At 50.0% G+C, this 26,336-nt stretch overlaps 14 protein-coding genes across 14 annotated transcripts; 8 read left to right on the top strand and 6 right to left on the bottom strand.

Annotated features, from left to right (window-relative positions):
• Nucleotides 1-164: 164 nt before the first annotated feature.
• On the top strand, nt 165-2,001 carry V8C40DRAFT_235025 (PEX14-like KPWE domain-containing protein). The gene is made up of 4 exons (XM_083213768.1): nt 165-501; nt 621-1,034; nt 1,108-1,663; nt 1,740-2,001. Exons 1-3 carry the CDS (start codon nt 385-387, stop codon nt 1,270-1,272), a joined length of 696 nt encoding a protein of 231 aa, XP_083076821.1. The 5' UTR covers nt 165-384; the 3' UTR covers nt 1,273-1,663; nt 1,740-2,001.
• A 185-nt stretch (nt 2,002-2,186) lies between these two features.
• Nucleotides 2,187-4,534, bottom strand: V8C40DRAFT_284296 (armadillo-type protein; the record flags this gene model as incomplete). Its single annotated transcript, XM_083222132.1, has 3 exons — nt 2,187-2,723; nt 2,785-4,413; nt 4,466-4,534. The coding sequence occupies 3 exons, from the start codon at nt 4,532-4,534 to the stop codon at nt 2,187-2,189; spliced, it is 2,235 nt and encodes a 744-aa protein (XP_083076820.1).
• Nucleotides 4,535-5,288: 754 nt separating this feature from the next.
• On the bottom strand, nt 5,289-6,466 carry V8C40DRAFT_235021 (mitochondrial 37S ribosomal protein mS33). The gene is made up of 4 exons (XM_083213767.1): nt 6,415-6,466; nt 6,155-6,360; nt 6,050-6,099; nt 5,289-5,982 (listed from the first exon to the last, which is right to left on the bottom strand). Exons 1-4 carry the CDS (start codon nt 6,451-6,453, stop codon nt 5,957-5,959), a joined length of 321 nt encoding a protein of 106 aa, XP_083076819.1. The 5' UTR covers nt 6,454-6,466; the 3' UTR covers nt 5,289-5,956.
• A 171-nt stretch (nt 6,467-6,637) lies between these two features.
• On the top strand, nt 6,638-8,381 carry V8C40DRAFT_235020 (ribonuclease III). The gene is made up of 2 exons (XM_083213766.1): nt 6,638-7,029; nt 7,102-8,381. The coding sequence occupies exons 1-2, from the start codon at nt 6,694-6,696 to the stop codon at nt 8,023-8,025; spliced, it is 1,260 nt and encodes a 419-aa protein (XP_083076818.1). The 5' UTR covers nt 6,638-6,693; the 3' UTR covers nt 8,026-8,381.
• A 744-nt stretch (nt 8,382-9,125) lies between these two features.
• On the top strand, nt 9,126-10,461 carry V8C40DRAFT_137208 (acyl CoA binding protein-domain-containing protein). Its single transcript, XM_083211140.1, has 3 exons — nt 9,126-9,322; nt 9,403-9,700; nt 9,760-10,461. The coding sequence occupies exons 1-3, from the start codon at nt 9,307-9,309 to the stop codon at nt 10,322-10,324; spliced, it is 879 nt and encodes a 292-aa protein (XP_083076817.1). The 5' UTR covers nt 9,126-9,306; the 3' UTR covers nt 10,325-10,461.
• A 56-nt stretch (nt 10,462-10,517) lies between these two features.
• On the bottom strand, nt 10,518-12,995 carry V8C40DRAFT_235018 (Zn(II)2Cys6 transcription factor domain-containing protein). The gene is made up of 4 exons (XM_083213765.1): nt 12,277-12,995; nt 11,654-12,214; nt 11,445-11,591; nt 10,518-11,368 (listed from the first exon to the last, which is right to left on the bottom strand). The coding sequence occupies exons 1-4, from the start codon at nt 12,334-12,336 to the stop codon at nt 10,598-10,600; spliced, it is 1,539 nt and encodes a 512-aa protein (XP_083076816.1). The 5' UTR covers nt 12,337-12,995; the 3' UTR covers nt 10,518-10,597.
• Nucleotides 12,996-13,125: 130 nt separating this feature from the next.
• On the top strand, nt 13,126-17,521 carry V8C40DRAFT_235016 (uncharacterized protein). The gene is made up of 3 exons (XM_083213764.1): nt 13,126-13,546; nt 13,607-17,117; nt 17,179-17,521. Exons 1-3 carry the CDS (start codon nt 13,338-13,340, stop codon nt 17,221-17,223), a joined length of 3,765 nt encoding a protein of 1,254 aa, XP_083076815.1. The 5' UTR covers nt 13,126-13,337; the 3' UTR covers nt 17,224-17,521.
• A 162-nt stretch (nt 17,522-17,683) lies between these two features.
• On the top strand, nt 17,684-18,469 carry V8C40DRAFT_137185 (DUF4267 domain-containing protein). Its single transcript, XM_083211139.1, has 2 exons — nt 17,684-18,233; nt 18,293-18,469. The coding sequence occupies exons 1-2, from the start codon at nt 17,911-17,913 to the stop codon at nt 18,363-18,365; spliced, it is 396 nt and encodes a 131-aa protein (XP_083076814.1). The 5' UTR covers nt 17,684-17,910; the 3' UTR covers nt 18,366-18,469.
• Nucleotides 18,470-18,940: 471 nt separating this feature from the next.
• Nucleotides 18,941-19,782, top strand: V8C40DRAFT_235012 (RNA-binding protein). Its single transcript, XM_083213763.1, has 2 exons — nt 18,941-19,355; nt 19,422-19,782. Exons 1-2 carry the CDS (start codon nt 19,035-19,037, stop codon nt 19,545-19,547), a joined length of 447 nt encoding a protein of 148 aa, XP_083076813.1. The 5' UTR covers nt 18,941-19,034; the 3' UTR covers nt 19,548-19,782.
• V8C40DRAFT_235010 (uncharacterized protein) lies at nt 19,360-20,535 on the bottom strand. Its single transcript, XM_083213762.1, has 4 exons — nt 20,294-20,535; nt 20,213-20,228; nt 20,076-20,138; nt 19,360-20,001 (listed from the first exon to the last, which is right to left on the bottom strand). Exons 1-4 carry the CDS (start codon nt 20,354-20,356, stop codon nt 19,859-19,861), a joined length of 285 nt encoding a protein of 94 aa, XP_083076812.1. The 5' UTR covers nt 20,357-20,535; the 3' UTR covers nt 19,360-19,858.
• Nucleotides 20,536-20,607: 72 nt separating this feature from the next.
• On the top strand, nt 20,608-21,509 carry V8C40DRAFT_235006 (cytochrome c oxidase subunit VIb). The gene is made up of 4 exons (XM_083213761.1): nt 20,608-20,755; nt 21,046-21,159; nt 21,223-21,286; nt 21,344-21,509. The coding sequence occupies exons 1-4, from the start codon at nt 20,693-20,695 to the stop codon at nt 21,376-21,378; spliced, it is 276 nt and encodes a 91-aa protein (XP_083076811.1). The 5' UTR covers nt 20,608-20,692; the 3' UTR covers nt 21,379-21,509.
• Nucleotides 21,510-21,596: 87 nt separating this feature from the next.
• On the bottom strand, nt 21,597-22,892 carry V8C40DRAFT_235003 (splicing regulator SDE2). Its single transcript, XM_083213760.1, has one exon. The coding sequence runs from the start codon at nt 22,610-22,612 to the stop codon at nt 21,758-21,760; it is 855 nt and encodes a 284-aa protein (XP_083076810.1). The 5' UTR covers nt 22,613-22,892; the 3' UTR covers nt 21,597-21,757.
• Nucleotides 22,893-23,057: 165 nt separating this feature from the next.
• On the top strand, nt 23,058-24,246 carry V8C40DRAFT_235002 (40S ribosomal protein eS10). The gene is made up of 3 exons (XM_083213759.1): nt 23,058-23,173; nt 23,268-23,680; nt 23,807-24,246. The coding sequence occupies exons 1-3, from the start codon at nt 23,135-23,137 to the stop codon at nt 23,850-23,852; spliced, it is 498 nt and encodes a 165-aa protein (XP_083076809.1). The 5' UTR covers nt 23,058-23,134; the 3' UTR covers nt 23,853-24,246.
• A 142-nt stretch (nt 24,247-24,388) lies between these two features.
• V8C40DRAFT_284291 (uncharacterized protein) lies at nt 24,389-25,414 on the bottom strand (the record flags this gene model as incomplete). The annotated part of the gene is made up of 2 exons (XM_083222131.1): nt 24,389-25,246; nt 25,302-25,414. 2 exons carry the CDS (start codon nt 25,412-25,414, stop codon nt 24,499-24,501), a joined length of 861 nt encoding a protein of 286 aa, XP_083076808.1. The 3' UTR covers nt 24,389-24,498.
• Between the last annotated feature and the right edge of the window lie 922 nt (nt 25,415-26,336).

Below are 26,336 nucleotides of genomic sequence, written 5' to 3'. Positions count from 1 at the left end.
CAGCAAGTAGCTTTACTCTCACGATGGTTGTCAAATCCCCCAGCCATTCACTTAAAAAGCAGCCAATGGCATCAACCGCCCACGACCAAAACCGGGGCCGAGGTTTGCCCACCTCCCGCCATTCACCCACTTCACATGCAACCCCGGCGAATAGACTAAGAAGAGGTTGAGCCAACGAGATAGACTGAGTTGAGAGAACCGTCACCGGCTATTTTCACAACCCAAATTCATAGTCTGCCTCTTTTGGCTTCTCATCGCACAAGACTCGATCCATCACACCCCAACTCTGCTGTTACATAAAAACACAGCCTCTCATATATACAGCCCGTCCAAAGCGAATCCCCTCATTTAAACCAGGCTCCCCCTCCCCTAGGAAACAATAAAATGGCAGAGCCGCAAGAACCATATCCAGGCGCAGACCGCATCCGCTCACTAACAGACCAAGACGCAATCTTCAACGCCTTCGACGCCTACCCCTGGACCAAAGACTCTGCCTTTCTCGTACGTCCAAACCCATCTCATATAACTCCCCAATCTTGATCCACCATTCCTCGTTCATACAACATACTCTCATTCATCCTTACACCAAATCTCATCTCACTTACATTAAACAACAAAAGTCCGGCCTCCGCGCCATCCTCGGCACGCCCAACTCCTCCAACCCCCAAGGCTCCCTCCGCGACATCGCCACCCACGCCCGCATCTTCTACTACGCCCAGCGCATCGGCGTCCAGATCGACTTCTCCGCCTACCACGCCTGGCTCGCCCAGAACCCAGACCACCAGCCCCCGCACATTATCCCCGAGGAGTACGAGCAGCAACCGTCATCCTCTTCTCCGTCTTCTTCCGCAACTCCGTGGCAGCAGGCCGCACCAAAGGCAGATCTCTACGTCGATCGAAGCGCCCAGGCAGCTAACTCTGGCGAGGGGGAGCCGTCTTACCCTCTTGGTTTCGCAGAAATGATCAAGCTCCTCCAGGAGGGCAAGCCGATTCCCGGCATCAGGCAGATTCCCAACACTATTGAACGAGATCCTGTAAGTACAAAACCTCAAATATCGGGATGTCATTTGCCTGTGGCTTCTGTACTCACACATGAGCTCCCTGTAGACGGTGAAGCCTGTTGGATCACGGCCCGTTCCCAGAAAGCCTTGGGAGAGGGAGGCATCTGCAAATGCCGAGGTGGGTGCCAGCGGTGTTGATAACACTCTTGATCTCGAGTTCCCTCCGGTGGAGCAACAGAACGCAGCGGCAGCCACAACAGGATCTTCATGATGTCGGTAGTATCATGACTGCCATCTGGTGATGGAAAGAAACTATCCATCTGGCTATCACTATTGAAATGCATTCATGGCGTCTATTGGCGGGTAGATGGCCCGCGCTCCTGTTCACGTGTAACAGTTGGATGCCAAGCTGAACATATCTGGTCACGAATTAATAAACATACCCCTTTCAACCTGAAATTCTGTCTCGATTAAGCGGCCTAGCATCATTATTCGAAATTACGGCCCCTTGTGCTTGAAGCACGCGGAAGCCGCAGTCAAAACAAAAAAAAGAGTAATCCTGTAATAAAGAGCGTCGCAACTATTAACACAATTAAGACTTTTTTCGTATAACATCCCTCCATTGTCTCCGCCGCGCAAAACAAAATGCAGTTTCCATCAACGTGATACACTCCCACTCCCTTCCCTTTTCTGCAATTAAAGATGTTATAATAACCACCGGGCTTCTATATCGGTTAGCTCAAGTTTCGTCTTCGAGTGTTGGGGGTACGGACCGTTCGAAGTGAATGTGTTATTGCCTTTTACATGTCGAGATGCAATCTGAGCTCTTGTCAAAGAGAATGTTGTCGTTACGGTTAGCAGATGTAGTCTCCTGCATATTTCAAAATGCATAACCATATTGTGTCCAATGCACCCAGTCAGGCAGTAGCCAGCTGAGCGTAGGATGACGATTGATCTGTAAATTGATTGCATGGGAATATGTTCATAAGAAGAAGTCGACAAATTCTTTGTGTCATCTTGTGACCTGCGTGAGAGCAACAAGAGTGGAAATTAGATATGGGACGAGTCGGCAAGATGTGCTATGAGAAAAAACAAACGATGCTGCGCAGGAATGCCTAGCAGAAGGCTTGCCAGATTGTTAGGTAGCGTCTCGCACACTTATACACCATCAATGCTTATACCGCATCAGCGGTAAGAGGTTCCGAACCTGGCTGGTCCTGGTCCTCCGATGCGACTGCTGCCCATACCGGGCCCAACGCCGGGGCCAGGGCGAGTCGTGACCGCATGGTTGGTGCACAGCATTCCGACACGAGATCCAAATTTGGACCCCCTGAGAGAGACCATGTGCTTTCGGATATGGGCAGCAACCATCTCACGATGTTGAGGAGAAGCGTTGTTAAGAATCCACTGAATAAGGTAATTTCCGTATTGGTCGCTGGCAATGTCAATCAAAGGAATGCGAGTGCGGTCGCGGCGCCCTTCGCAAACTCGATCAAGATATCGACCGAGAAACTCGGCACTTCCAATCTTGAGGCACTTCTCCACAACCTTGGAGGCGAATTGGTCAGTGCTATACTCTGCAGCATACCGGATGACGTGGTCGATGGCCCGGCTGCGATCAGGGGGTGCTCCGTGCTCGCATATGTGCTGGATGCACCAGTTTCCAAATTGGCCGTGAGCCACAATGTCGATATTGGCAAGGACTTCTTCGATGCAAGGGCGCTGAATGGCCATGTATTAGCTAGGGATTGGAATATCTCAGGAAAGTCTAGATTTCACTTACCTTGTCCTCTTCGAGGCAGTTCTCAAAGATGTTCTGAACAACAAGACTGCCAGTCTCTCCAAGGGCAACCTCGTGCCACATTCCTCGGAGAGATTCGTTGACGAATTTCATAATCTGAGGTGGGGATTCAGTCCATCGAAGCTCGAAAAGCTTCTGCCAAACGTGGCAGGCATATCTGTGAATCACGGTCTCAGGGATTCGACGGAGGAGCTCGTGAACCATGATTGCCTTGTATTCTTCCGGGACTGAGTCGAATGCCTTTTGCACGACGTGGCACCCAAAGGGATCCATAGACAAGTTCAGAGTGTTGCCACGGATGGCTTCGGCAATCTTAATGACCTGCTCTGGAGTTCCATGCTCAAAGCAGCGTTGAACAAGGAAGTTGCCAAACCTGTTGACCATCAAGGGGTATGCCTGTGCCACAATCGCTTCGACAATCTCATATTTCTGCTCTGGTGTGCCCACCTTGAGCTTCTGTTGCAAAAAGATGGAAGCTTGTTGGTCATTGTTGCAAACAATCTTGTCAACAATGTACTTCCAATTGCAATTCACATTCCGGTCGAGGAGGCGGCGGTAATTAAGAGGCTCTGTTGGTGGGAGATAAGTTGGTCCCTCTGATGGGACAACCTGTTTTTCATCAGCATGTGGATGGTAGTGAGTGACTTCCATCGAACTGCCGGGTACCTCATTCTTCCAGCCAGCCTTTGAGGTGAATTCTGAGGCATGGGGAGAAAGAGGAGTGCCAATTGCTTGTTGATGAAATGGAGGGAACATGTTTATGCCCATCGGAGCCATTGCTGGTCCGACGCTAACGTGAGCACCTGGGACCGGTACAGGCACTGGGCCTCCGACCGAGTCAAACTGATGAGCTGGGCCGTTGAGATTGACATATGAGGCCCCAAACTGGTGGCTTGGATTCATTCGGTTGTCGAAGCGAGCACCACGGCGGTTCGATGGGGGGCGCATGATGTCGTGATCAGGAGCTTGACGCTCAGGGCGATGATTGTCAACGAGGATGTAAGGCGAGTTTGGGTCTATGCAACCCTGATTAAATCCCCGACCGCCAAACCAGTGAGCGGGAGATGGCTCAGGAGCAGGAGGATGAAGAGAGTTGTTGTTGGCGAAGGGCGCCTTTGTAGATCCCCAGATTCCACGGGCACGATTAAGTGCAGTGGCCGAGGCAGAATCACTAGTATCGGACTGAGTATCATCTGGGGTGCCTCTGCTCCAAATATTCTCCCGAGGAGCTGTATCAGTGCGAGGGATTGCTGCGTCAGACTCCTTGGCAGATCGCGACTGAGCAAGCTCCTGGTCCAGCTTAGAGATGTGGTTCCTGGCTTGTGCTAGCTGTAGTTTCAGGCGAAAAACTTCTTCAGCATCTGGACGCGGATCGTCAAGTGTAACGCTAGCCGGACGCGTGGTCGGGGCTGTGGCAGAGAAACCTTCGGTTACTGGAGTGATGGGAAGCGAAGTGCTCGAAGGAGTTTGGTCACAGACTCTCAAGAAGGAGCCTTCGTCTTCCACTACTTTCGCGTTCTGATTCTGTTGATTGATGGAAACCTGCTCCGGCATTCTCGCAAAAGGTTTTTCCATATGATAGGAGTTATTGGTGGGTAGGTTGTGGACGTGCTTCATAGGAACTGTGAGTAAGAGGCAAATCACAAGAGTAGATCATGTAGACAGTTACCTTTGGGTAGCCTTGGTTTGCCAACTTTGAAGTGGTCAATGGCGAAATGCCCTTTTCTTTCATCGCAGACGTGGTTCCAGTTTCCTAGAGCAAGGGGGTAAGCCAAATATATACCACCATGTCTCTCATGCTGCCAATTAGAAGCCAAATATCCGGCATTTGTACTGTTGTTGCAATTATCAGATCCAGAGAGGGTAAAAAACTTACACTGGAGGCTACAGTAGCTGAGAGCACATTTCCTGCCTGCACCAACATGTCTTTCAGGGGTGTGCCGGCTGAGAACGTAACCGAACGCTGAGGAGTAGATCCAGATGAGCCGGAAGTCGACATTTCATCCGTAGAAGATGATGGGAAGAGATCAACGAGATAAAGATCAAAGAGAGGATGCAGCGGCGAATGCTGATTGGAATAGACAAGCTCCCCTAAGAGGGCTAGACTAGGCGCAGTTTGCGTGCCAGAGTTGAAAGAGGGAAATGAGGAAGAAAACGAGTGGACGATTTGGGATGTTGTGTAGACGGGGAAGAAATGAAAGGGACAGAGATTTTAGAAGTAGATATTAGTGGTCGGTTGGAGTCTCGGGTGAAAGAACGGCCTGTCAGGCAGTGGGAGGAAGGAGCTGGCAGCGGCTGTCAGTTCCTATCGCCGAAAAGGGCCACCGCCTTGTCTGGTGCTCGCTAAGGCCAAAAGACAAGGCAGGATTTATACGTCACCCAAGGTCAGGCACAAATAAGGAGTTGGATGCGATATTTTGGCGGTGCTGAACAAAGCTTTGCAATGAGTTTAGATGCATTCACGTCTGGAAACAAGAGAGAAGAGTGGAATATATAGAAAGCATAGATAGCGAAGACGCATCAGACAATTTCAGGCATCTATTAGTGCCTTGAGAACTTGCCAAATGGACATTGTAGGCAAAAAAGGCCTCTGTGAATCACAGCCAGCTTTCAAAGAGTGTCTAGAGACGTGGATTTTGATCTCCTTTGTTTGCCCTTGGCTCTCTGTTACTCCTAGACACCAACGAAGTAGCATTATTTGTAGTTATCTGGTTTCGAAATTCCGGTCGTCAGAAGAGTCATGAGATGCGAAATTTGTAAAGTGTAGTACCACGCCGGTAGGCGCCCAAGTTACTGGGTACTTGGCGCCGAAATGAGAAGCCTCCAACATTCGCAGTACAGACGCTTCTCATTCGATCCGGTGACCATCCTAGTTGACATAAAACCTCTGTTCATATCCATTTCATCTAAGACAACATTCTTTTTCTCATCTCGCAACGGAATCAGATGGTCTGATCCGAGCGTGGGGGGTAATTGTACAGTACAGTCGATTTTACAATCTTAAGTGGCATCACAGAGCCTTGAGTCACCATATCCTTCAACGCCTTTTGTTTTTCCTTTATATAGTCTCCCACTATGATAATATAGATCCGTCTTCAAGTGAATCAGACATGATAGCGTCGAGAGAACAACCTCGCAACTGATAGTGCGACGATTATCGCTTCTTTCCGGGGGTGGGAGCTGCAGAATTCTTAGCCGATGGACATTCCAACAGAAAGTAAATCATCATCATATAGTGATAACATACCAGGAGGACCCTTCTTCTTCTTTGGTGCACTCTTTCCACGCTGCTTAAGCCTAAAATTGCAGTTTTAGCCAGCCGTCTCTTCAAGGCTTGTTCCAATGCACCTACTCTTCAATGTACTCGAATCGATCTTCCTCGGCGTCGTCCCACGTGGCAAGCACCGGACCAAACTCTCGCTTCACATCCTTAATCGACGCCAGCTTCCGGGGGTAGTAAGCGGCGAGCGCAGGGCCTTTGAGTCGCTGTCGCAAGACCTTGTTGCCCATGCGAATCCCCTCAGGGTTGAACGTCGTGGCGAATACTTGGCATTGCGCCTGAAACAAGTCAGTTGGCCATTGGCAAGCAATAGAATTCTGGAGGGTATTTACCTTCATCAAGTCTAACAACCGCGCACGAGGGACACTCATCTTTACATGCTTGATCTCCAATGATGGCACCAGTTTTCGACGTTGAATTGAAGTTTGAATGCGCATATCAGAAAATAGGCTAAACCATTTTGGGACTAGCATCTACTGCACTTTAGGAGGTGGGTCGTGCTACTCAAGTGAATCGACTCGCCCCAAAAAGCGCCTTGAATTCATCTTGGATTCTTCACATCAAACGCGAATAATTTCATCATTAAATTTCAGTATATTGTCAGAGAGAATATGCATAAGCGACGAAATGCATCCCCAGGGGACCACTGGGCAAAGCGGCATCAGACGGGGGATCCGAGAAAAAATGACGAATTTGTCAATAGCGCCGAGCCATCAAATCAAGCGTTGGCATCGCTTGCAGAACAAGCAGATGAGCTCGTAGATTGTCTCCAAGCCTTGAAGCGCCAGTTCTCACAGAGCAAGAACCCTGCAGAGCTCCAGCTCGGAAATGTAAAATCACGACTGTCTCGATTGACGAAGCAGCTGCTTCCTTCATTTCAGATTCTCGGCTCTCTTGAAGAGCCTGAACCTGAGGCTCCACAGCCCATAGTTGAGACAACACCAGCGGTATGCATATGACTTTTCCAGCGACTTCCATCATCCAACTAGCCAGTTAGACACTAACATCAAAACCCAAAGGCATCAATAGTCACCCATGACACTTCTAGCATACCATTACTCTCCAATATCAGGGTAACACCATGGACCTCATCGGAGATTCAGCAAGAATGGCCGCCTCTACCTCCTATTTTGGACCCTAAACTCAAAGAAGAAGTATTCACACACCCAGGACTTGGGTTGAAGTACAACTATGAGCGCCTAGAATGGCTAGGCGATGCATATCTCGAACTTATCGCGAGCTCTCTCATTCACCAAACATTCACACAGCTGCGTTCTGGGGCTTGCTCTCAACTCCGCGAGAGATTGATTCGAAATGTCACTCTCGCCGAGTATTTTCGACATTATGATATGTCTCAGTGGGCCAAGCTTCCGGGTGCATTTGGTGATTACAAGGGCCATGGGCGAGGCAGGTCAAAGGATAAAGACTTGGTGAAGACACAGGCCGACATGTTCGAAGCCTATGTCGCAGCTGTAATTCTCTCGGATCCTCAACAAGGCCTTACGAAAGTGGTGGAGTGGCTGAAGACACTCTGGGGTAGGACTATCAAAGAAGACATCTACAAAGCTGAAGCAGCAAAAAAGCGATCAGAAGGTCAATCATCAACGGCGGAAGTAACAAGTTCAACTGCAAAGCAGCGGCTGAGCGTGAAAATCGTAACTAAGGGGGTTACGATTGACTACAAGGATCTCCCTGGCGAGAAGAAGGACAAGAATCTCGGATTACCCCTGTTTACTGTTGGAGCATATCTTACCGGCTACGGCGAGGTTGGAAGACTCTTGGCAGTTGGCACAGCCCTAAGCAAGAAAGACGCTGGCCAAAAAGCTGCTGAGACGGCATTGCAGAACAAGCGACTGATCCAGGCATACGAGGAAAAGAAGAGGCAGTATATGCAAGCTAGAGACGGCGATTCGGTTTTGAACAGCCTTTTATCTGAGTGGTGAAATAAGAGGCGTTTACGGGTATGGCTATCGACAAAGGGATACGACACAGGATACATTACGTGAGAATAATGAGTGGATTAGCTCTTGAATCTGGAACTGGATTACTGTTGAACAGGATACATACAACCTGAAGTGTAATGAATAAAGAACATTGTCATGTTACTGCTGATAATAGAACAAGCTGTATCGAGTGTGGTGACTATTAGCGAAATGTCTCGCCATGGTGACCAGCTTGTAACCACTTGTCACATCATGCGTTTTGGGAGCCCGATCTCCCGAGTATGCTGTCTTAGCCTGCAAAATTCTTTAGTTAGTAATGAATGAGGAGTTTCACCTGCAGGTTGTGTGTCACGGAGCAGTAAAGATGCTTCAGATGGAGCAAGCATTGCAAAGTCGGTAATTTGAAGCTCAAGATGTATTTTGTTGGTCCTTTTCACTCTTCCAATAGGTATGTTAACCCATGCGCTGGGATATATCTAGTAACTCAGCAGGTACTCTGTAAATGTAATCAAATAACTGGACCAAAGTTGTATGCCACTTCTTTTGTCTGCTGTACATAAAAGCAATGGAAGACCCTCTACATGTGTTGGGCAGCTAATCTGGGGTAAACTGGAACTAAAGCAGAACCGGCGCCGTCTGCAGTCGAGGTACCTTTTACTAAGCGCCCAGGCGACTTTCACGTGCTGCGGCAGGTATCGCATACCCGAATTGATGACGCGAGGCCCAGCGCAGCTCTGGTTGTGCCACACTCTTTTTCAGCAGCCGAAGCCCCCTGGCCGGTAGCGTCGAAGCATTTCCGAGTATTATGGAGCGCGAGCGCGCCGAGGTTCAATTGCGAGCCGGACGACAGACCGAGCCTCAATCGCCAACGAACGCCCGCAGACATAATCTTCGACATCCACTAACTTGCCACGACTAAGTAATCACCTGAAATCCTCATCCTGCCACCTGCCTTGCGTCATCGTCGCGGGATAAGAGCTTGTCGCAGCGCTGAGGCTCGACGACTTTGTTCTGTAGCTGCGGTGTCTCGAACCGTTCGTCGGCTGTTATCGCCAAACCGATCAGCCTTTCGGGATCAACAAATCCAAGTCCGCAGCCGACGCCCTATTCCACCCAACAATTGCCATCTGGTCGCCACGAGAGAAAAAAATCGAGAAGAATAAGAATAGGAGAAGAATTTCCACCAATTCTAAGCAGAATTTTCCTTTGTCCCGGGCGATTTCACGAGGCCGCTTTCAGGCTCGTTGGGAGCAGCACGGCTCCCCGTCATAGCCGCCCCCGATGGCGGACTCCGTAGGTGGGTATAATGGCAGATGCATCTCGCTCCCCCACGAGCCCGCAATGGTACATGTACATGCTGACCGCCCAATGCTGCAGATCGAGTCTTTGTTCATGCCCTAAACACCGTCAAGAAGATACCCAAGACTGGAGCATCGCGGCCGCCCCCTTCCGAGCGCCTACGGCTGTATGGCCTCTACAAGCAGGCCATGGAGGGGGATGTGGATGGTGTGATGGAGATGCCCACGGCCGGGTCGGGTTTACCTCCGGACGAGCTGCAGAAGGAGCGGGATAAGTGGGATGCGTGGAATTCACAAAAGGGCTTAACCCGGACCGAGTCCAAGAGGCGATATGTCGAGGCGCTCATCGAGACAATGCACAAATACGCAAATACATCGTAAGTTAGGGTATCCCCGGATGTTGACACATGGAAACTAACTTACTCACTTTAAGTAGGGACGGGAGAGAGCTCGTTGCTGAGCTCGAGTTTGTCTGGAACCAGATCAAAGACAACGTTCCTAGCTCCGATTCTTCATCTGCCAACCCAAGTGACCCCACACATAGCTTCCATCAGCCAAGGAACGGCAGCGATGGACCCATGAAGATCCTAAGCCCCATGAGTGAACAGGATGTGGTCGAGCTGCGATCCCGCCGGCAAATCGACGAGGATGACGAAGATGCGGTGGCGAGGGACGAGGAGGAACGTGCCGTCAGCCTTCAGAACAGCCGGTGGTCCAAGAAGATGGAGCGAGCCATCACCAAGCTCTCGGCAGAAGTTGCTGCTCTTCGCGAACAAATCGCCACGGGACGAGAGTGGAAGTCGAAAAAGGAAAAGAGCTTTCCTTCTTGGATAAAGTGGTTCATCTTCGTCGTCATGAAGCACCTGCTGATCGACTGTGTCGTCCTGAGCATAATACTCCTCTGGATGCGAAGTCGAAAAGACCGTCGGCTTGAAGACATCGTGAGGGCAGCGTTGCGGCTGGTGAGGGAATACGTCAGAAAGGTGCTCCCTTCCAGATGAAACAGGAACAACAGCCGACTGTACATTATTCTCTGGCCGGCGTCCAGAGAGAATCATCATATCGTCCTAATGCGGACCAGGTTCGCAACTACCCATGCCCCGTCACGAAATACCATGTTCATCTTTCACGAATGTCACATCTATCCATTAAATAAACAACCAGACCAAATCACCTGTTCTATTACCACGGCTCCCGTCATTTAAGCAATATTATTTAGACTATAGAGGCCAATATATATTTAGGTTCTGAATAACATAATACTGATATCTTCTTTAAAACCACGCCATCCAGTAATTTAATTTAGACAATCCAACTCTTCTAGTACACTGGATATTTAGATCATGCTTCCACATGTTCTTTTGTAGATGAGCTAGATACCGCCCTACTTGATTGCCCATGAACGGCTTATCAAAGAGGTCATATAAAACCTGTAACTCGGCGCTTCTTTCGCCCGACGATTCGGCAGCCAGCTCATAGAATCGCCAGGCACACACTATAGGAAAGAGTCCCGAACCACCCTGGACAGCACCAGCCATTGGCTCAAAAAAGAGGTGGCCACAATTGACAATTTTTGAAGCGTACTGTTCTGGGCGGCCTATAGAGTTCTGATCGTGACACTCCAAATGTGCTGAGTCTGTCGTATCTTTCGATACGGACTCTATGATGCATGACAGCATTAGGCATATACTCCAGTAGACACAACTCAGATGAAGCAATGAAAAATCGCTATCAAGTTGTGGTATAGGTAGAGGCAGCCCTGCAATTGCGTAGTCGTAGATGGATAGATCGACAAGAGTCCGCCACGCAATCAAGGCGGCCTCTACCTCCCGACACTGCGGCAAGATCTTTTCTCGCATCACATCCGCACTTTCTTGAGTACCAACCGCGGCTAACAAATCTACTTGAACCAGTATATCTGGAATACCGCTCATAGCATCAATAAGCTTGTCTTTGGTAGATTTCTCGGTAATGGTCCAGGGGATTGTTTTCCAATCATCGGAGCTGAATGGGGTTGAACATCTCCGTCTGATGGCCAATAAAATCTATATAACCGAAATTGCTGGCATCAGCAGGTTTGTTTCGGCTTATAACATGGGAATTTACTAGTCGATAACTTACTATGTTTATGCGGCTATCAACGAACAACTGGTGAGATACTCCTGATATAAATGACTCTGGCCCTCTTTCAAGAAACATGGCGAGCTGTCCCTCACTATGTCTCTGCCATCCAGCAACTCCTGGGTCTCCATCGGGGCCGAAGAAAAGCTAAAGTGTATGGTTTATCAGTATTAAACAGTAGACAGCATACCCTTGAGAGGGAAACGTACCTCATAGAGCGCCATCACTCGGGCTGCCACTACCAAGCTGTCACTTTTTGCTCGATTCGGCTGCTTAACGGCTTTGATCATCTCTTGTATTGTCCAGTTGTACACTTGTAGACCCTTTAACCGCAATTGCTCATCGTTATTGATCCTTCCGAGAATGGAAGTTGCCGTAGCCACTGTTGCATATCGAAGAGCAGTCTCAGTGTTATACAAGTCCCCGATGAATCTTGTCCAGCCAACCGAGGATAAATCTGAGGACTCGGGTGAGAATTGAGGTCCGTCTGGTATCATTAGGCTCCAAAAGAGTCCAAAGTACAGTTGTTCTCTCGCCGACCTTGCGAACGAATCTGGTAGGACAACGTGAGAGCCGCTTTCTCTCCTTTTTGCATAGCTAACTATCCACGGCCGAATGTCTGAAACTACTTCCAACTGAGATGATGTGCAGCATCCTTGGTTAGATGCTGCGCTTGCAGTGGAGTTGAGCCAGATCCTGTCAGTCTCATAGCCTTCACAGGTCACTCGCGCACGTACGCATCGATCGCACACAGGAGTGCGCCTATCGCACTGGGAGACGCCGGTTAACCAATCTGAATATGCATTTTGTGCGAAAGTGACAATGTACTCACACCCTTCTTCCGTTTGCGACAGGTGATGCAACCTCTTGACCGTCCTGGAACACCAACCATGCCGTATTTATTCTTTCTTGCGTAAGGCAATGTACATGTGTTTATAGGGCGCTCAGAAGCCAGGGGTGCAATTCATTGACCTAAGAAATGGCGCAACCGATAATTATGTACAATATGATCTAGAGCATTTACATGTAAAGTCCGGGGGATATGATATGTCAGCAGCGTTGACGACAAAAGCTATGGGGATGACTTGAGATGAGGTGAGGGCGGAGCCGATACCGAGGTTTCTTCGATCCTTGCTAAACGACGGTAGATACATATATATTCAGATCCTCAAACCTAAAAGCCCGATACTAACTATGCTTATTTACTCCAACTGTTTATAGAATATTTGAAGGCATCATAAATAAGACACAATTTGGTCTAATACTTTCATATGTCTTGCTGGTTCATCTTGGTAGAGGCGCAACTGAGGGTCCGATCTGGATCCCCCACGCAGAACAGCCCCGTCTTATTGCCTCACACCCAGGTAGCATTACCATCCGTCGTGATGGTGTTAGGTATGCGGGCTGAGCACCTAAAACTTCAATGTGATAAATTAAATATTCAGCTTCTAAATCTCTTGTATTTAGTCTGTTATAATGTGCTTTTCTAAGCCTTCATTAGTACTCAAACTGGTGATGCAGAGCAGTAATTTAGAGGTAGTTCCAGGAGCCATAACAACATTGAAGTTACTGCTCCAGTTTGTCTCAGCAGCTATGGTGGCGTCACGTGAAGGAACTGGTCGCCAGCTAGTCGCAAGCACAGACGCGGTTTTTGGGCAGGGAGGAGCTATGCGAACATCTGGCCTGCAATCTGGCATCATAGCTTGGCCTTGAATCTGTCCAAGTCAAAGTCAGCCTCCCAGCACCACGATTGTCTCTCTACTCAGAGAAATTCTGGGAGCTGTACAAGTCCGGCCATCAATGCTGCATCAAGGCCTTTGATTGGGCATCCATCTCCCTTTTCCTTTCCAATTCGCCTCTTCGAGTTCTGCTTCCGTCCGCAACCCCGCCGCCATGGTGCGCCTACGAGATATTCCCCGGACGGCCACCTTTGCGTGGTCGCCCGGGTCTGGAAAGCCCCTAGTCGTCACCGGAACAAAAGCTGGTGCCGTCGACGCCGATTTCTCTGACGAGAGCAAGCTAGAAATATGGGATCTTTCACTCGACAACCAAGACCAGGGCATCGAACTCCAGCCCGTTGTCAGCATCACCACAGAATCCAGGTAGGATCTTGGTATTCGCCCCTCCTTGTTGGGCCTTGTCACTAAGACCAAGGTTGTTAGGTTCTACGATATTGCCTGGGGACCTGCCGACGCCGATCACCCCAAGGGCATCATTGCAGGTGCTCTGGAAAACGGCACACTCGAACTATGGGACGCCGAGAAGCTCGAGACTGGAGCTTCCGACGCCTCCATCTCCAAGACGACGAAGCACACCGGTGCCATCAAGGCAATCCAGTTTAGCCCCCTGAAGCCCCAGCTCCTGGCTACTGCCGGCGCCAAGGGCGAGTTGTTCATCTACGACATCGGCGACATCGAAAACCCCTTCCGTCTGGGAAACGCAGCGGCTCGATCCGATGACATCGATTGCTTGGCCTGGAACCGCAAAGTTTCTCACATCCTCGCCACTGGAGGGCCTGGTGGCTTCGTGACGGTCTGGGATCTGAAGACGAAGAAGGCATCTTTGACCCTGAACAACAACCGCAAAGCGGTCAGCGCCATCGCCTGGGACCCAACTAACTCAACGAAGCTGCTCACGGCAACCGCTGATGACAACACTCCCGTCATCTTCTTATGGAACTTGCGCAACTCTAATGCCCCAGAAAAGACCCTCCAGGGACACGAGCAGGGTGTCTTGTCACTGTCTTGGTGCCAACAGGATCCCGACCTGCTGCTTTCATCTGGCAAGGACAACAAGACGATTGTGTGGAACCCAAACACGGCAGAGCGCTATGGTGAATTGCCCGAGGTTACCAACTGGACCTTCCAGACACGATTCCACCCTCACAACCCCAACCTCTCAGCCACCGCAAGTTTCGACGGCAAAATCACTATTCAAACGCTTCAAAACACAAACCCCGATAAGTCGCAAGCTGTCAACGAAAAGCCCCTGGATGATGAGGAGTTCTTCAGGGCTGCCCAGACGCAGCCTCAGGGAGCCTCTTGGTCATTGGCCAAGGCACCCAAGTGGTTTGAGCGACCTATTGGTGCTTCGTTTGGCTTTGGTGGTAAACTTGTTATTTTTAGAGCTTCAACTCAGCCTGGCCAGGAGCGCTCGTCCAAGTTGGCAATCTCACAGTTTTCTGCAGATTCGGATGTCTCCTCCGCCATCGAAAAATTCCAAGAGGCTCTTAACTCCAATGATGTGGCCACCCTTTGCCAAGAGAAGAAAGACGAAGCCCACACCGACGAGGAGAAGGCAGACTGGACTGTTATCGAGACGCTCGTCGGCGAAAACCCTCGTTCTAAGATTGTTGAGCATCTTGGCTTCAAACAAGAAGACCTAACAAACGGAGCATCGACTGATGCACCTGAGGGACAGGAGACGGAGGCGACCACCAAAGAGGAGGAACCTGTAGACGCAGAGGGCAAGTCCAGACGCCTGTCCAACATGTTTGGTGAGGGCGAGGGCGATGGCGATGATTTCCTTTCTGGTCTGACTGCCAATAAGGGTGCCAAGACTGATAAGCCTTTCCACCTCTTCGGTGACGGGGACACATCTGTCGAGAAAGACATCACAAGAGCTCTAATGCTCGGCAATTTTGCCAAGGCCACTGATATCTGCTTAAAGGAGAATCGGATTGCAGATGCCTTCCTCATTGCCAACTGTGGTGGTCAAGAACTCGTCGAAAAGGTCCAATCTACATATCTCTCTCGCAAGAGTGATACCCCCAGCTACCTGCGTCTCATCAGCTCCGTTGTCGAAAAGAACCTATGGGATATCGTGTACAACGCAGATCTTGAGAATTGGAAGGAGACCATGGCCATTGTCTGCACTTTCTCAGATCCAACTGAATTCCCAGATCTTTGCGAGGCTCTGGGAGACCGGATCAACGAGCAGGGCCAGCGCAAGGACGCCTCATTCTGTTACCTTGTGGGTTCAAAACTCGAGAAGGTTGTTGCCATCTGGGTGGATGAGCTCAATGAATCAGAGCAAGCTGGAGTGAAGGAAGAATCTGGCGGTTCTACTTTCTCAGTGCACACTCGGTCTCTGCAGAGTTTCATCGAAAAGGTGACCGTCTTCCGCCATGTCGCCAAATTCCAGGACAAAGAGTTGGCACAGACAGCCGATTGGAAGCTAGCGACTTTGTACGACAAGTACACTGAATACGCAGAGATCCTCTCTGGCCAGGGTAAATTGGAGGTTGCTCAGAAATATCTGGATTTGCTGCCCACCGCTTATCCTGCTGCCGAGCTGACCAGGAGCCGAGTGAAGCTGGCCACGCAAAAGAAGCCTGCCGCTGCACCGGTTTCAGCAGCTCGCCGAACGCCATCAATCCCTTCCGCAGGAAAGCAGCCATCTGTGGTGGGCTACCAGCCTCCCCATCCTGCTCCTATTCAAGCTCCCGTGAACCCATATGGTGGGCTGCAACAGACTTCACCATCAGTCTCTATAGCTCAACAGTACAAACCGCCAGTTAACCCCTATCAACCACAAGGCTATCAACCCCAGGGATACCAACCCCAAGGCTACCAGCCTCAGAATCAGTTTGGATTTACCGGAGCGCCAATTGCACCACCACCTATCAGCGGGCCCCCGAGGAACACGACACCATCAGCAGGCCCTCCGCCATCAAAGGCCAAGAATATGGAGAACTGGAACGATGTCCCTATGGTAACGAAGGCTGCGCCGCGAAGGTCGACGCCCAGCGTAACGCCCATTGCATCGCCCTTCGGTGCTCAACAGGGCCAAGGGCTACCTCCGCCTCCTCCATCAGCAACGTCGCCTTATGGGCCCGGTGCTAGGGCTAGTCCTCCTCCACCACCCAAGGGACCAGCTCCTCCTCGAGTGCAGTCCCCATTGGCCGGACCGCCGGTAACTGGACCTCCTCGGACCTCTTCTGCGGCAGCCAACCAATATGCTCCGCCAACCCCCCTAGCCGGAGCTATCCCAACTCATGCGGCTCCTCCTGTTATGCCACGCACAGCTTCGCCTTATAACGCTCCTCCCGCCGGACCCCCGGTTTCCAATAGGTACGCGCCTGCGCCATCTCAGCAGCAGCCGGGACAGTATTCCGGCTCTGTGCCGCCACCTCCCGGCCCGGGAAGCAGGCCACCGCCGCCTGCAAACCCCTATGCGCCACCCGCTCAACAGCAACCGGCAGCACCCAGTCCATATGCCCCATCCCCGTATGCTCCCGCGCCTGGACAGGTACCGGCCAGTCAGCCACCGCCAACAGGACCTCCTCCGATGGGTCGACCTGGTCCTCCGCCTTCGACGGCTTCTGCTCCTCCTCCGCCACAGCAGACCGCACCACCCCCAGCAGCAAAGTACCCTCCCGGTGATCGGTCGCACATCCCAGCTCACGCTCAGGCTCTCGTGGATATTCTGAGCCAAGACATGCAGCGAGTAGCATCCAAGGCACCTCCGACATTTGCCCCTCAGGTCAAGGATACGCAAAAGCGTCTGAACATTTTGTTCGATCACCTGAACAATGAGGAGCTTGTCCAGCCGTCAACAATTGAGCAGCTATCACAACTAGCCGTCGCCATTCAAACCAAGGACTACGCTACGGCCCAAAGGCTGCAGATGGAGATTAATCGGGATAAGACTGAAGAGTGCGGTAACTGGATGGTAAGTTGAATGACTTTAAGACAACGTTTGTCAAGGTACTTGTTTACTAATATATTTACAGGTTGGAGTTAAGCGACTTATCAGCATGAGCAAGGCAACTCCTTGATGAGTCAATAATGTTGTCTGTACATGGAGAGTTGTGGTGATTTATTTGATACGCTTTATTGGCGGTACGATGTTATGCAAGGCATTGATTAAAAACCGCGGGCGGCACGATTAGTTAGATTATACCTAAAGGCAATAGCTATTCACTACCCCAAGTTGGTTATCCAGCATTTGGCGACTGTGTGAAGTTGAAGAATCGAAATTGGATGTGAAGGAAAGCCGTTTATTCATTACTATCGATTACAAGCATTTACCTTGATATCTAAGTAATAGATGCCCAGTTCTTTAGTATCTGCTACTGTAGTCCAATGATCCGAGTCGAATGCGCCGTGGTTAGTTATGGCCGGCTTCGGTACGATTTTATCTCGCCATCCGTCCAAATACACACGTTGAAGTCAAATGATTACGCCCCGCAGAGTCAGCTGAACTCGCATAGCTGTCTGTATCGGGAAAGCTCCCCTCCTATGATTCGCCCTCCGGAATTTGGAGACACTCTCTAGACATGAAAGACGCCGTGAATTGACCAAGAACTTAGTCTGTGGCGTTTCTATCCTAGGTGCTAGGCAGTATAAGAGCAAGGCTTAATCTTCAATGCTTCCTAGGTAGCTGTAAAACAACTTGCTCCAACTCCCCCCGCAAACACCATTTAGCCCTTGTAAACCGAACAGCCTTCTAGATTTATCCCAAGATGCCTCTCATCTCTGCGTCCACCTGGAACACCCTCGGGCTTAGCGTCGCGGCTACTTTCGCGATCCTCGGCTCGAGCGCTTTGTTCGACAAGAAGCGCACTGCTGAGCTTTTTAGCCTTGAGCCAACGACGAGTGATGAGAAGCCCAAAGATGGCAGCCTTGTGGGCTTGTTAGTCGGTAGTCGCGATCTTACTATGGCGGCTACGTTGTTTGCGTTGCATCGGGCTGGGCAGACGGACGCGATGGGCACGGTGATACTGAGTTCGATGATTATCTGTGCGGCGGATGTTTATATTGTGTGGAAGGGGAAGAAGAGGGCTGAGTAAGTTGTTCTTGAGAGAGGTTGTGGGTGAATGAGTTGATGTGCTGATGTGATGACAGGACTGCTATGTTTGCTGTGGGCGCGGGTATTTGGGCGGCTATAGGATTTGGTCTGAAGGGCTATTTTGACTGATGTGAGGCTTTGAATGCTTTTTGTATAATACTTTCGCTGTCTCTCCACTCGATGTTTGATTGTTTTGTAAATCTAAGAGTCGATGTTTGTCGTTTACTAGCAACACCATCCTAAATATTCTATCTGGCTCTAATTGACTTGTATCAAAATCTCACATAACTACATAGTCAACATTATTTATGAAAGTGATTGACCAGAAGATATCTTAAGGTCTTCTCGAAACAGTATCTCGGATGTTTATTGTAGGGTACGGCAGTCGTCAAAATGCACCTGCAAGGTACGAAGTAGTGGAGCTGGATTAGATGCCCGTGCTTTGCATCTGATGAAAACTCTCAAAGCATACATGACCACGGCATTTCAAGATTCCAGATACCAAGCTTTTAGAATAAGATAAAAAACTTGAAAAGAAATTCCATCCATTTATTCTGATGATAATAATATCAACAGCTCCCCAAGCTTTTGCCACTCTTTCCCCCCATCCATACAGCAATATCTCAGCGGCGAAACCTCGGCACAACAGCTATCCTCACTTCGTTCACGAGCTTGTCCAAGTTTTGAGACGCTCACACTCACCACATACAAACGCCAAAACACTCAAGTAGAGGCACATCGGCCTGTCCCTTTTTCATTCACTCTTCATATTATAACCGCCAAAAACCAATTGACAAAATGACCGACTCTGCTCGCTGGAAAGCAACAGTCTACGTCGGCGGGCTCTCACCCGTCGTCACCAACACGCACGTTTTCGATGCCTTCATCCCATTCGGCGATATCGTCGAGGTGCAGCTCCCCAAGTCAGACGCGCCAAACTCTACGGATCCTCACAAAGGCTTTGCGTACGTCGAGTTTGAGGACAGTGCGGATGCAAAGGAGGCCATCGACAACATGGACCAGTCCGAGTTCTTTGGCAGGGTGATCAAGGTGTCACAGGCGAGAGCGCCGAAGAGTGCTGATGAGGGATTGGGCAGTAAAAAGGCCATTTGGGAACAGGTACGTTTCAGATTTATTACGATTTTGACCTTTTGTGATTTGATATTAATGTTTGTCGTTGTATAGGAGAGCTGGCTCGCTGAGCATGCAGGGGAAGATGATGTCACGAATCAGGCAAACTTGGAGGAACCAGCATCGGATCCTATGCAAGGTCTCGAGGGGCTGGATGTTGCAGGTCCAAAGCCAGAGTAATGGTCAAAAAAGTGACTGCCGGTTGGATCACGGGATGATTGCAATGGGTTTACGGAGTACTTGAATTGTTTTTGCATAGCGACGGTGTTTTTTTTTTTTTGGAAGGACCATATCATGGCATACTGTATTCCTTTTTACATGAATGGGGATCCGAAGTTTTGGAACAACATGCAAGCTGTGTTTCTCCTCGGCACTCCGCCCTAATGCTTCTCGACATATACAGATCTTAATCCCCCATCCCATGTCCCAAGCTGCTGCATGTCAAAAGATTATCCCACCAACGGCTTTGCTTCTCGAAACTTGTGACAAATTTAGTGCTCGCCGCCGTGTCCATCGGAGCTCTGAGCGGCGCGATGAGCGGCACCCTGTCGGGCGAGTCGCAGGTTCTTGTCGACGAAGAACTTGCGGGTGGTGGAGTAGGCAGCGGCGCCCAGAGCGAAACCGACGACGACGACTAGGAGAGTTTGCACATGTTAGAATATTCGCATCATTGAATTGGCCCGCGGGCCGGGGTGAGTCTTTTCGTACAGAGGGGGTACAGCTCGGCAGGGATCTGCTTGAGCTTGCGGAGGCGCTGGGAGACGGTGTGGCCTTGAGTAAACTTGTCAATAACTGTCGCTGCTGGTTTGCCGAGCTGCTCGGCGAGCATCAATGCCGTCACATACCGGCCTGGTCCTCCTTCTGTTATAGCCGCGAGGTTAGCCGGGATCTCTCCAATCGGGAGCTTCAGGATGCTCTGCACTTACGGGGACGGGTCGCATCATGCGGGCCGTAGGGCGGAAGGCCCGAAGAGCAAGAGTAGGACGCATTGTGATGAGCGGAGAGGGTTCAACCGAGAGAGCTTCAGGGCGGGCGCAAGAATTGCTGCTTGATGGAAGAGGAATTGTTTGGTTTCAAAGAGTCTCTCATGGGCTGGTGCAATTCCCACATCAGCAAATGTACCCACTTGCGCCCACCGAGTGGCCCCATTGGCCCGATGAGCGCCTGAGGCACACATTTTCAATCCGGAACATCTGATTCGGAACCTCTAGCTGCCAACATTCGACGCATAGCGAAATCTCCCACCCGCAATTCCTCCTCCTCGAATTCGCTCCAATTGTCGCCCGCAAATCGCCCGCACCGTCGCCGAATCCGAATCATTCATCATGTCCGACGAGGAAGGCCAGGAGCTTGTCACCAAGCCCTTCAAGTTTGTCACTGGTACGGCTGTTCGCCCGAGATAAAATATCCCCTCTCCCAAAAAAGTGGTCTGATCTCTTGAGTGCACCCGAGGCTAACAACGGCGTTTTTGCAGCTGGTGAGATTGTCCAACACGGCCCCTTCTACGTGAACGAAACGACCGACCGGCTCAGGCAGCTTCATCAATGCATTGCCCATCGACTGCGAGCTACTTACCCGCAGCTTGGAATAGCTTGAACTTTGCCCGTCGCCGGAGGACCCGCTTCGCAGATATACCTTCGTTATAGGCACGCATGTCGCTAACCCGAGTGCTCGCGCAGGCACTGATGCCCGTTTCCCCAACGTGAACCAGACCAAGCACTGCTGGCAAAACTACGTCGACTACCACAAGTGCATCCTCGCCAAGGGAGAGGACTTTGCGCCTTGCCGTCAGGTACGAGGACCGGAAAGAGCTGTGACTTATGCGCGCATCTGAGTATACTGAACCATTGTGTAGTTCTGGTTGGCCTACCGATCACTGTGCCCCTCTGGATGGTACCAGCGATGGGACGAGCAGCGCGGTATGTTTCACGTCGTCGGTTTACCTCTAACTAAAGCTGATTTTTGGTCTCAAACAGAGTCTGGTAACTTCCCTGTGAAGCTCGATGCTTAAATTCCATATTTGAGGTGGCGGGGTACATAAGCATGGGTGTTTACATAGATTAAGCAGCCAGGCGGCGCATGAGCTGCAGGAAAATTGTAGTAGTAGTCAATCACAAGCAAACAGGCTCAATTTTTGACGATTACCTCGTGACCAATCGCTTCTGTTGATGCACCTATAGCTGAGTATGACGTACATCACGCATATATCACCAAGATTACAAGAACCACTCAGAGAAATGTTTCACATATACATTAGCTATATTGGTATCGTATCAAACTCGCATATTGTTCCTTTCTCAAATGCTCCCCATGACCAAACTCCTTTCACTGCTTTTTGAAAGAAAATAAAAAAAGAAGAAATTCGAAATCAAAATCGCGATCCAATTTCATTATGAAGATTTCTTTTCATCCTCGTTCTCCGAATCAGAACTCATGAATTCATCATCCTCATCAAAGCCGAAGAATGTTCTCGCCTTGGCCTTTGATGGACCAGCAGCCTCTGTTGGAGGTGGTGACTCTTTAGAGCTCTCTGAATCCTCCCCATCGCTCGCAGATTTGCTATTGCTTTGCTCAGTTGATGCGGAATCGTGAGATGAGCTGAGTAGGTTGTCTTTGTAGTTTCCAGACTTCATAGCAGCCAACACGGCCTCGCGAGTTCGCTCGTTGCTTTCTTCTTTGTCTTCAACCCACTGGCCGTCCAACTTGCCCCTACCGCCGGACTTGATCTCTGCCTCTCTCCTCTCTGCATGGTCAACAATCTCTTCCCATCGTTGACGTCGCTTCTCCTTTTCCTTCTTCTCCATCTCTGGTTTGATGGCGAGGTACTCGGCGAGAGCCTTGGCCTCATTGATAGTGCGAATTCGTCTTCCATCCAAGTTTCGGCTTGAGCCGCCATCATCCTGCTTCTGCTTCTTGCGCGATGACATGCGACCACCGGCAGCTCGGAGCTGAGATCCGAAACCACCCTTTCCACCGCATAGGGGAATGGCGAGGCGCAAATTGAGGAATTCATCCTCGTCTGATGTGAGGTACGTTGAAAGAGGTGCCTCTGATACTTGGGGGAGCAGTCGATTTGAGAGAGTTGTGATGATGAATTTGGCTTCGGTGGCACCGGCAGGCAGTTTGTCATCGATCTGCTCCCGCAGGGAGGTGACTGTAGTAGTTGGAGATGCGCGCAAGACTAAGGTTGGTGGAAGACCGAGACCATTGAAGGTCGAGATGAGGACGTTGAGATGTTCCGCCATTGTGATTAATGGTTCGTTAGAGATGTGGTGATGCGATCGTTTCAGAGAAGAGCTGCGAAGAGTGAAGAGCGTGGATGGATGATGTGGAAGCGTGAGATGGTTGTTGTGTTGTTGATACAATGGATAGAATGGCTGTCGCCCTTAAGACGTCGACTGGCAAGCCTTAAAGTTTGTCGTTGCCGGGGCAAAGCGATAACAGATGCGTTGCGACGCAGCAGAGCCACGATCATAAAGTTTGGGGAGTTGGCGGCGAAATGGACGGGCGGAAAGTTTGTCATGTGAGGTCGCGACCTGCGCCACACCACCGGGAGGCGCTAGTCGCCATTATCGGAGAATCGCTTATCGACACGTGATTACCAGCCACAACGCACACTTTCGCGACCCCCCACTTCGCTAGGGTGGAATTTCATGTAGGGCTTCCGCCCACAAAAGTTATCCAATTCGAGATCTTTTGGTTGTACGCCTGTTCCCGAAAAACCGTCAACTTTCCAACATCGACCCTCCGAGCAGCAAACCGCCACGATGTTGATTCCCAAGGCCGACCGCAAGAAGATTCACGAGGTATTTTTCGACGATGTCTACGAAACCGCGAGCGCGAGCTCGAGGAATTGAAATCAAGTCCCAGGACCGTCACTGACAATTGTTCTGGTATTAGTACCTCTTCCGCGAGGGTGTCCTCGTCGCGCAGAAGGACTTCAACCTCCCCAAGCACCCCGATATTGACACCAAGAACCTGTTCGTCATCAAGGCTGCTCAGTCCCTCAACTCCCGCGGCTATGTCAAGACTCAGTTCTCTTGGCAATACTACTACTACACCCTGACCCCCGAGGGTCTCGACTACCTCCGGGAATGGCTTCACCTGCCTGCCGAGATCGTTCCTGCTACTCACATCAAGCAGCAGCGATCACACGCTCCTCCCCGTGGCATGCTCGGCGAGGGCGAGCGTGAGCGACGACCTTTCGGCCGTGGACGTGGCGGCGACCGTGGTGACCGTGAGGGTGGATACCGAAGGAGGGATGCTGGCGAGGGCAAGGAGGGTGGTGCTCCCGGCGAGTTTGCTCCTCAATTGTGAGAATCTTCCTCCCCTTTTTCTTTGGAGATGATATGAACGGGGTTTTCTCTTGCTACGGCTACCTGATTTAATCATCGGTTCAATGGTTGGGGATATTTTGCTAACTTTTTCTTCTCTTACAGCCGTGGTGGCTTTGGCCGTGGACGTGGTGCTGCTCCTCCTTCCTAAACGAATCTGTCTCTTTCGGGGTTAACAAATCTTATGATGCATGGCGCAATAAGACAACGGCATGTAGTCTAAAAAACGTGAGGCAATCCTCACCATGAGTCCACTCATGAAGAAATGGGAAGTGAGGGGGGATATCGTGGGAGTTCTTGGAGGTTAGATCCTCGGAAATCATTTGCATCAGGGTCAATGTTTGCCATCAACGAGATAATTTTCCTTTATGCCCAACATGTGAGAACGTGTGCACCTGGTGAAGAGGGACCATTTGAAACATGACGAGTGAAGAAAATTCTGGAGAGCGGGATGCTTGGCTGGTCTTGCCGGGAGTGTCTGCGCGGTTTTGCATGAGGTTGATGGAGGAGATGAATTGGCTCAATTGAAATCCTTCCTTGTTCCAATTACTCGGGGTCATTGTGCAAAGTGATGTCATGAAGCAATTTTAGAAGATCGATGTACTATGTTTACTCGATTATGCTATATCTAACGAGAGGTGCCATCCAGCATATTGGCTTGACATCCTATCTAGTGCCTCTGCAGCCATCAAATGCGCAAACTGCTGAGCCTGCCTCTACGTATTCTGGAATCTGCTAAACTCTTATAGTTGATTTGACTCCTTCGTGAAAATAACCCGATAAAGGAAAAGCAGCGTTTAATCAGAATCGCTCTCTTCATAGCTCTCATCGGTTTCATCGCTCTCATCGTCTTCATAGTTGATAATAGCCTTATCCATGTCAATTTCGACTTCGAATAACTTGATAATATAACTTTGCCAAGACTTGTGTTCATAGTGCTTGTAATGGTCTCCTTGCAATGTCACCATGCCAGAAACTCCACGTCGAATTGTTCCATCGAAGGAGACTTCGTGTGTGCCGGGCACAATTGAGAACAAACCCCTCAGCTTTCCAACAATATCTTCACCTTTCTTGAGAACAAACTTTGACCCGAATTCAAATGGTTGTTTGAGCGGGCTTAAGCTCACTATCTCCATGTTGATTTCGATGTGCCTGCCAGAGATTTTGACGCTCTTCACTTCAGGTTTCATTCTCGGCATGTTTCCCAAATCGATCGACATTGTGAGCACATGACCATCTGGAGAAACGCTCAGAGCAGCAGTCGTCCGTTTCTTGTCGTCATACGAATAGTCGGCGCCCTTCTTTGGCACGATGTCGTCGAAAAGAGACTTGAATGCCACCATATCACGGATATCTATTTCGTGTTCCTGGTCGTCATCCCATTCTATTTTCACGTACTTCTTGGCATTGGGAATTAAGGACGTGTCTTTGAGAAACATGCTGCCGATTAGGCGATGGCGATAGTAAAGACAGACTTTGATCGAGCTGACCCAACCGATTTCGAATCCAGGGCAGATTGTGCCTCCTACTTCAAAATAAAGACGTCTGTAGGTCGAATTAGTGATTGGTTAACATGAGATCGGCGAATAATTAGACTGACGAGAGGGAACGGCTTGAAAGCCATAAGTAATCAATGTCCATTTCACCTCCCGTCTCAGATGCAGTATCGCTCTCCTCGCCCAAAGCAGCTTTAAGCCTTTCCCATTGAGGCATGATTCTTGCCGTGGGTTGCTCAGATGGTTCGAGAGTGGTTGTGTGTGAAAGGGTGATAGAGACAAGATGTTGATCAAAACGGCTTCTGACTCGTCGTGTGCGCAGATTCAAGTAGCCTTTTTCGTTGGGCCACTTGAGCGATGGGCATTTATCAGAAAAGAGGGATGAAAGGAAGAAGAAGAATCTGGGTTGAGTGGATGGAGAGGTGAAATAATATGGCATTCACCTGACAGCTGGCAGGCCACTTCTGCGGGCTGGCTTGCCGCTGCCTGAGTTTCTGCATCTTTCTTCGCATAATGAAGGCCATGTACTTCTAAAAGCAAATGGGTTTAGAGGGGCCCATTCCTGTTACTGTGCTGCCTCAATGCAGAGAGTCACTATGCAGAACCCCAAGTTCGCTATCCAATACCCCAGTAACTACATGAACTTAGGTATCTTTAACGGAATGCCGACGAGATGTATTAGATGCCTTCCGCTACTATTGTAACTATATCGCTCTATCATCTAACACTGTCATTGATGCTGAGTAACCAGTCTATGTCACTGAATGGCTACTTCCTTGAGGTATGGTTGACCACTTGAAGATGCTTCAACCGATCTCTCTCCTATTCGGCGTGGACCAAAAATTCACGACCAAAAATCTTCATCAACATGAAGCTTTGGCTAGCCCTCAATTAGATATCTCATGACGTTGTGGCATACATCTCAGGGAGTGTAGTCATAAACGAGTCTCTCATGGGCTGAAATGAGGAGACGCATTATGTTATTTCTGCTCTCAAGTCGTGAGTTTGGGGCGGCTGCTTAAATCAATCTGTTTAATGCTGCCAGGTGTTCGGCAGAGCGCCAGCTGGTGAGATCCGCTGCCAATTGCCCCAAGAGTGCTATATAAACTCTCCTCGCGAACTCAGACTCTCTCACTCTC

This window comes from Trichoderma camerunense (genome assembly GCF_050948025.1).
Source record: "Trichoderma camerunense strain CBS 138272 chromosome Unknown V8C40scaffold_3, whole genome shotgun sequence".
Lineage (NCBI taxonomy): Eukaryota > Fungi > Ascomycota > Sordariomycetes > Hypocreales > Hypocreaceae > Trichoderma > Trichoderma camerunense.
The sequence above is the reverse complement of the archived record's forward strand: the minus strand, read 5'-3'. Positions and strand labels throughout refer to the sequence as shown.

Bases quoted from the DNA above. Each gene is read 5' to 3' on its own strand.
- V8C40DRAFT_235016 (XM_083213764.1), top strand. From the start codon at position 13,338: ATGGTGCGCCTACGAGATATTCCCCGGACGGCCACCTTTGCGTGGTCG. The intron at 13,547-13,606 runs GTAGGATCTTGG...CAAGGTTGTTAG, and splicing joins AGCATCACCACAGAATCCAG to GTTCTACGATATTGCCTGGG. The intron at 17,118-17,178 runs GTAAGTTGAATG...ATATATTTACAG, and splicing joins AAGAGTGCGGTAACTGGATG to GTTGGAGTTAAGCGACTTAT.
- V8C40DRAFT_235006 (XM_083213761.1), top strand. From the start codon at position 20,693: ATGTCCGACGAGGAAGGCCAGGAGCTTGTCACCAAGCCCTTCAAGTTT. The intron at 21,160-21,222 runs GTACGAGGACCG...ACCATTGTGTAG, and splicing joins ACTTTGCGCCTTGCCGTCAG to TTCTGGTTGGCCTACCGATC. The intron at 21,287-21,343 runs GTATGTTTCACG...GGTCTCAAACAG, and splicing joins GCGATGGGACGAGCAGCGCG to AGTCTGGTAACTTCCCTGTG.
- V8C40DRAFT_235020 (XM_083213766.1), top strand. From the start codon at position 6,694: ATGCATAAGCGACGAAATGCATCCCCAGGGGACCACTGGGCAAAGCGG. The intron at 7,030-7,101 runs GTATGCATATGA...CAAAACCCAAAG, and splicing joins TAGTTGAGACAACACCAGCG to GCATCAATAGTCACCCATGA.
- V8C40DRAFT_235012 (XM_083213763.1), top strand. From the start codon at position 19,035: ATGACCGACTCTGCTCGCTGGAAAGCAACAGTCTACGTCGGCGGGCTC. The intron at 19,356-19,421 runs GTACGTTTCAGA...GTCGTTGTATAG, and splicing joins AAAAGGCCATTTGGGAACAG to GAGAGCTGGCTCGCTGAGCA.
- V8C40DRAFT_137208 (XM_083211140.1), top strand. The intron at 9,701-9,759 runs GTAAGTTAGGGT...CACTTTAAGTAG, and splicing joins CACAAATACGCAAATACATC to GGACGGGAGAGAGCTCGTTG.
- V8C40DRAFT_235010 (XM_083213762.1), bottom strand. From the start codon at position 20,356: ATGCGTCCTACTCTTGCTCTTCGGGCCTTCCGCCCTACGGCCCGCATG. The intron at 20,002-20,075 runs GTACGAAAAGAC...AAACTCTCCTAG, and splicing joins TGCCGAGCTGTACCCCCTCT to TCGTCGTCGTCGGTTTCGCT.
- V8C40DRAFT_137185 (XM_083211139.1), top strand. From the start codon at position 17,911: ATGCCTCTCATCTCTGCGTCCACCTGGAACACCCTCGGGCTTAGCGTC. The intron at 18,234-18,292 runs GTAAGTTGTTCT...ATGTGATGACAG, and splicing joins AAGGGGAAGAAGAGGGCTGA to GACTGCTATGTTTGCTGTGG.
- V8C40DRAFT_235018 (XM_083213765.1), bottom strand. From the start codon at position 12,336: ATGGTTGGTGTTCCAGGACGGTCAAGAGGTTGCATCACCTGTCGCAAA. The intron at 12,215-12,276 runs GTGAGTACATTG...GGCGTCTCCCAG, and splicing joins GTCGCAAACGGAAGAAGGGT to TGCGATAGGCGCACTCCTGT. The intron at 11,369-11,444 runs GTAAGTTATCGA...TCGGTTATATAG, and splicing joins TTGATAGCCGCATAAACATA to ATTTTATTGGCCATCAGACG.
- V8C40DRAFT_235025 (XM_083213768.1), top strand. From the start codon at position 385: ATGGCAGAGCCGCAAGAACCATATCCAGGCGCAGACCGCATCCGCTCA. The intron at 502-620 runs GTACGTCCAAAC...AAACAACAAAAG, and splicing joins CCAAAGACTCTGCCTTTCTC to TCCGGCCTCCGCGCCATCCT. The intron at 1,035-1,107 runs GTAAGTACAAAA...AGCTCCCTGTAG, and splicing joins ACACTATTGAACGAGATCCT to ACGGTGAAGCCTGTTGGATC.
- V8C40DRAFT_235003 (XM_083213760.1), bottom strand. From the start codon at position 22,612: ATGGCGGAACATCTCAACGTCCTCATCTCGACCTTCAATGGTCTCGGT.
- V8C40DRAFT_235002 (XM_083213759.1), top strand. From the start codon at position 23,135: ATGTTGATTCCCAAGGCCGACCGCAAGAAGATTCACGAG. The intron at 23,174-23,267 runs GTATTTTTCGAC...TTCTGGTATTAG, and splicing joins ACCGCAAGAAGATTCACGAG to TACCTCTTCCGCGAGGGTGT. The intron at 23,681-23,806 runs GTGAGAATCTTC...CTTCTCTTACAG, and splicing joins GGCGAGTTTGCTCCTCAATT to CCGTGGTGGCTTTGGCCGTG.
- V8C40DRAFT_235021 (XM_083213767.1), bottom strand. From the start codon at position 6,453: ATGAGTGTCCCTCGTGCGCGGTTGTTAGACTTGATGAAG. The intron at 6,361-6,414 runs GTAAATACCCTC...GACTTGTTTCAG, and splicing joins GGTTGTTAGACTTGATGAAG to GCGCAATGCCAAGTATTCGC. The intron at 5,983-6,049 runs GTATGTTATCAC...AGAATTCTGCAG, and splicing joins GAAGAAGAAGGGTCCTCCTG to CTCCCACCCCCGGAAAGAAG.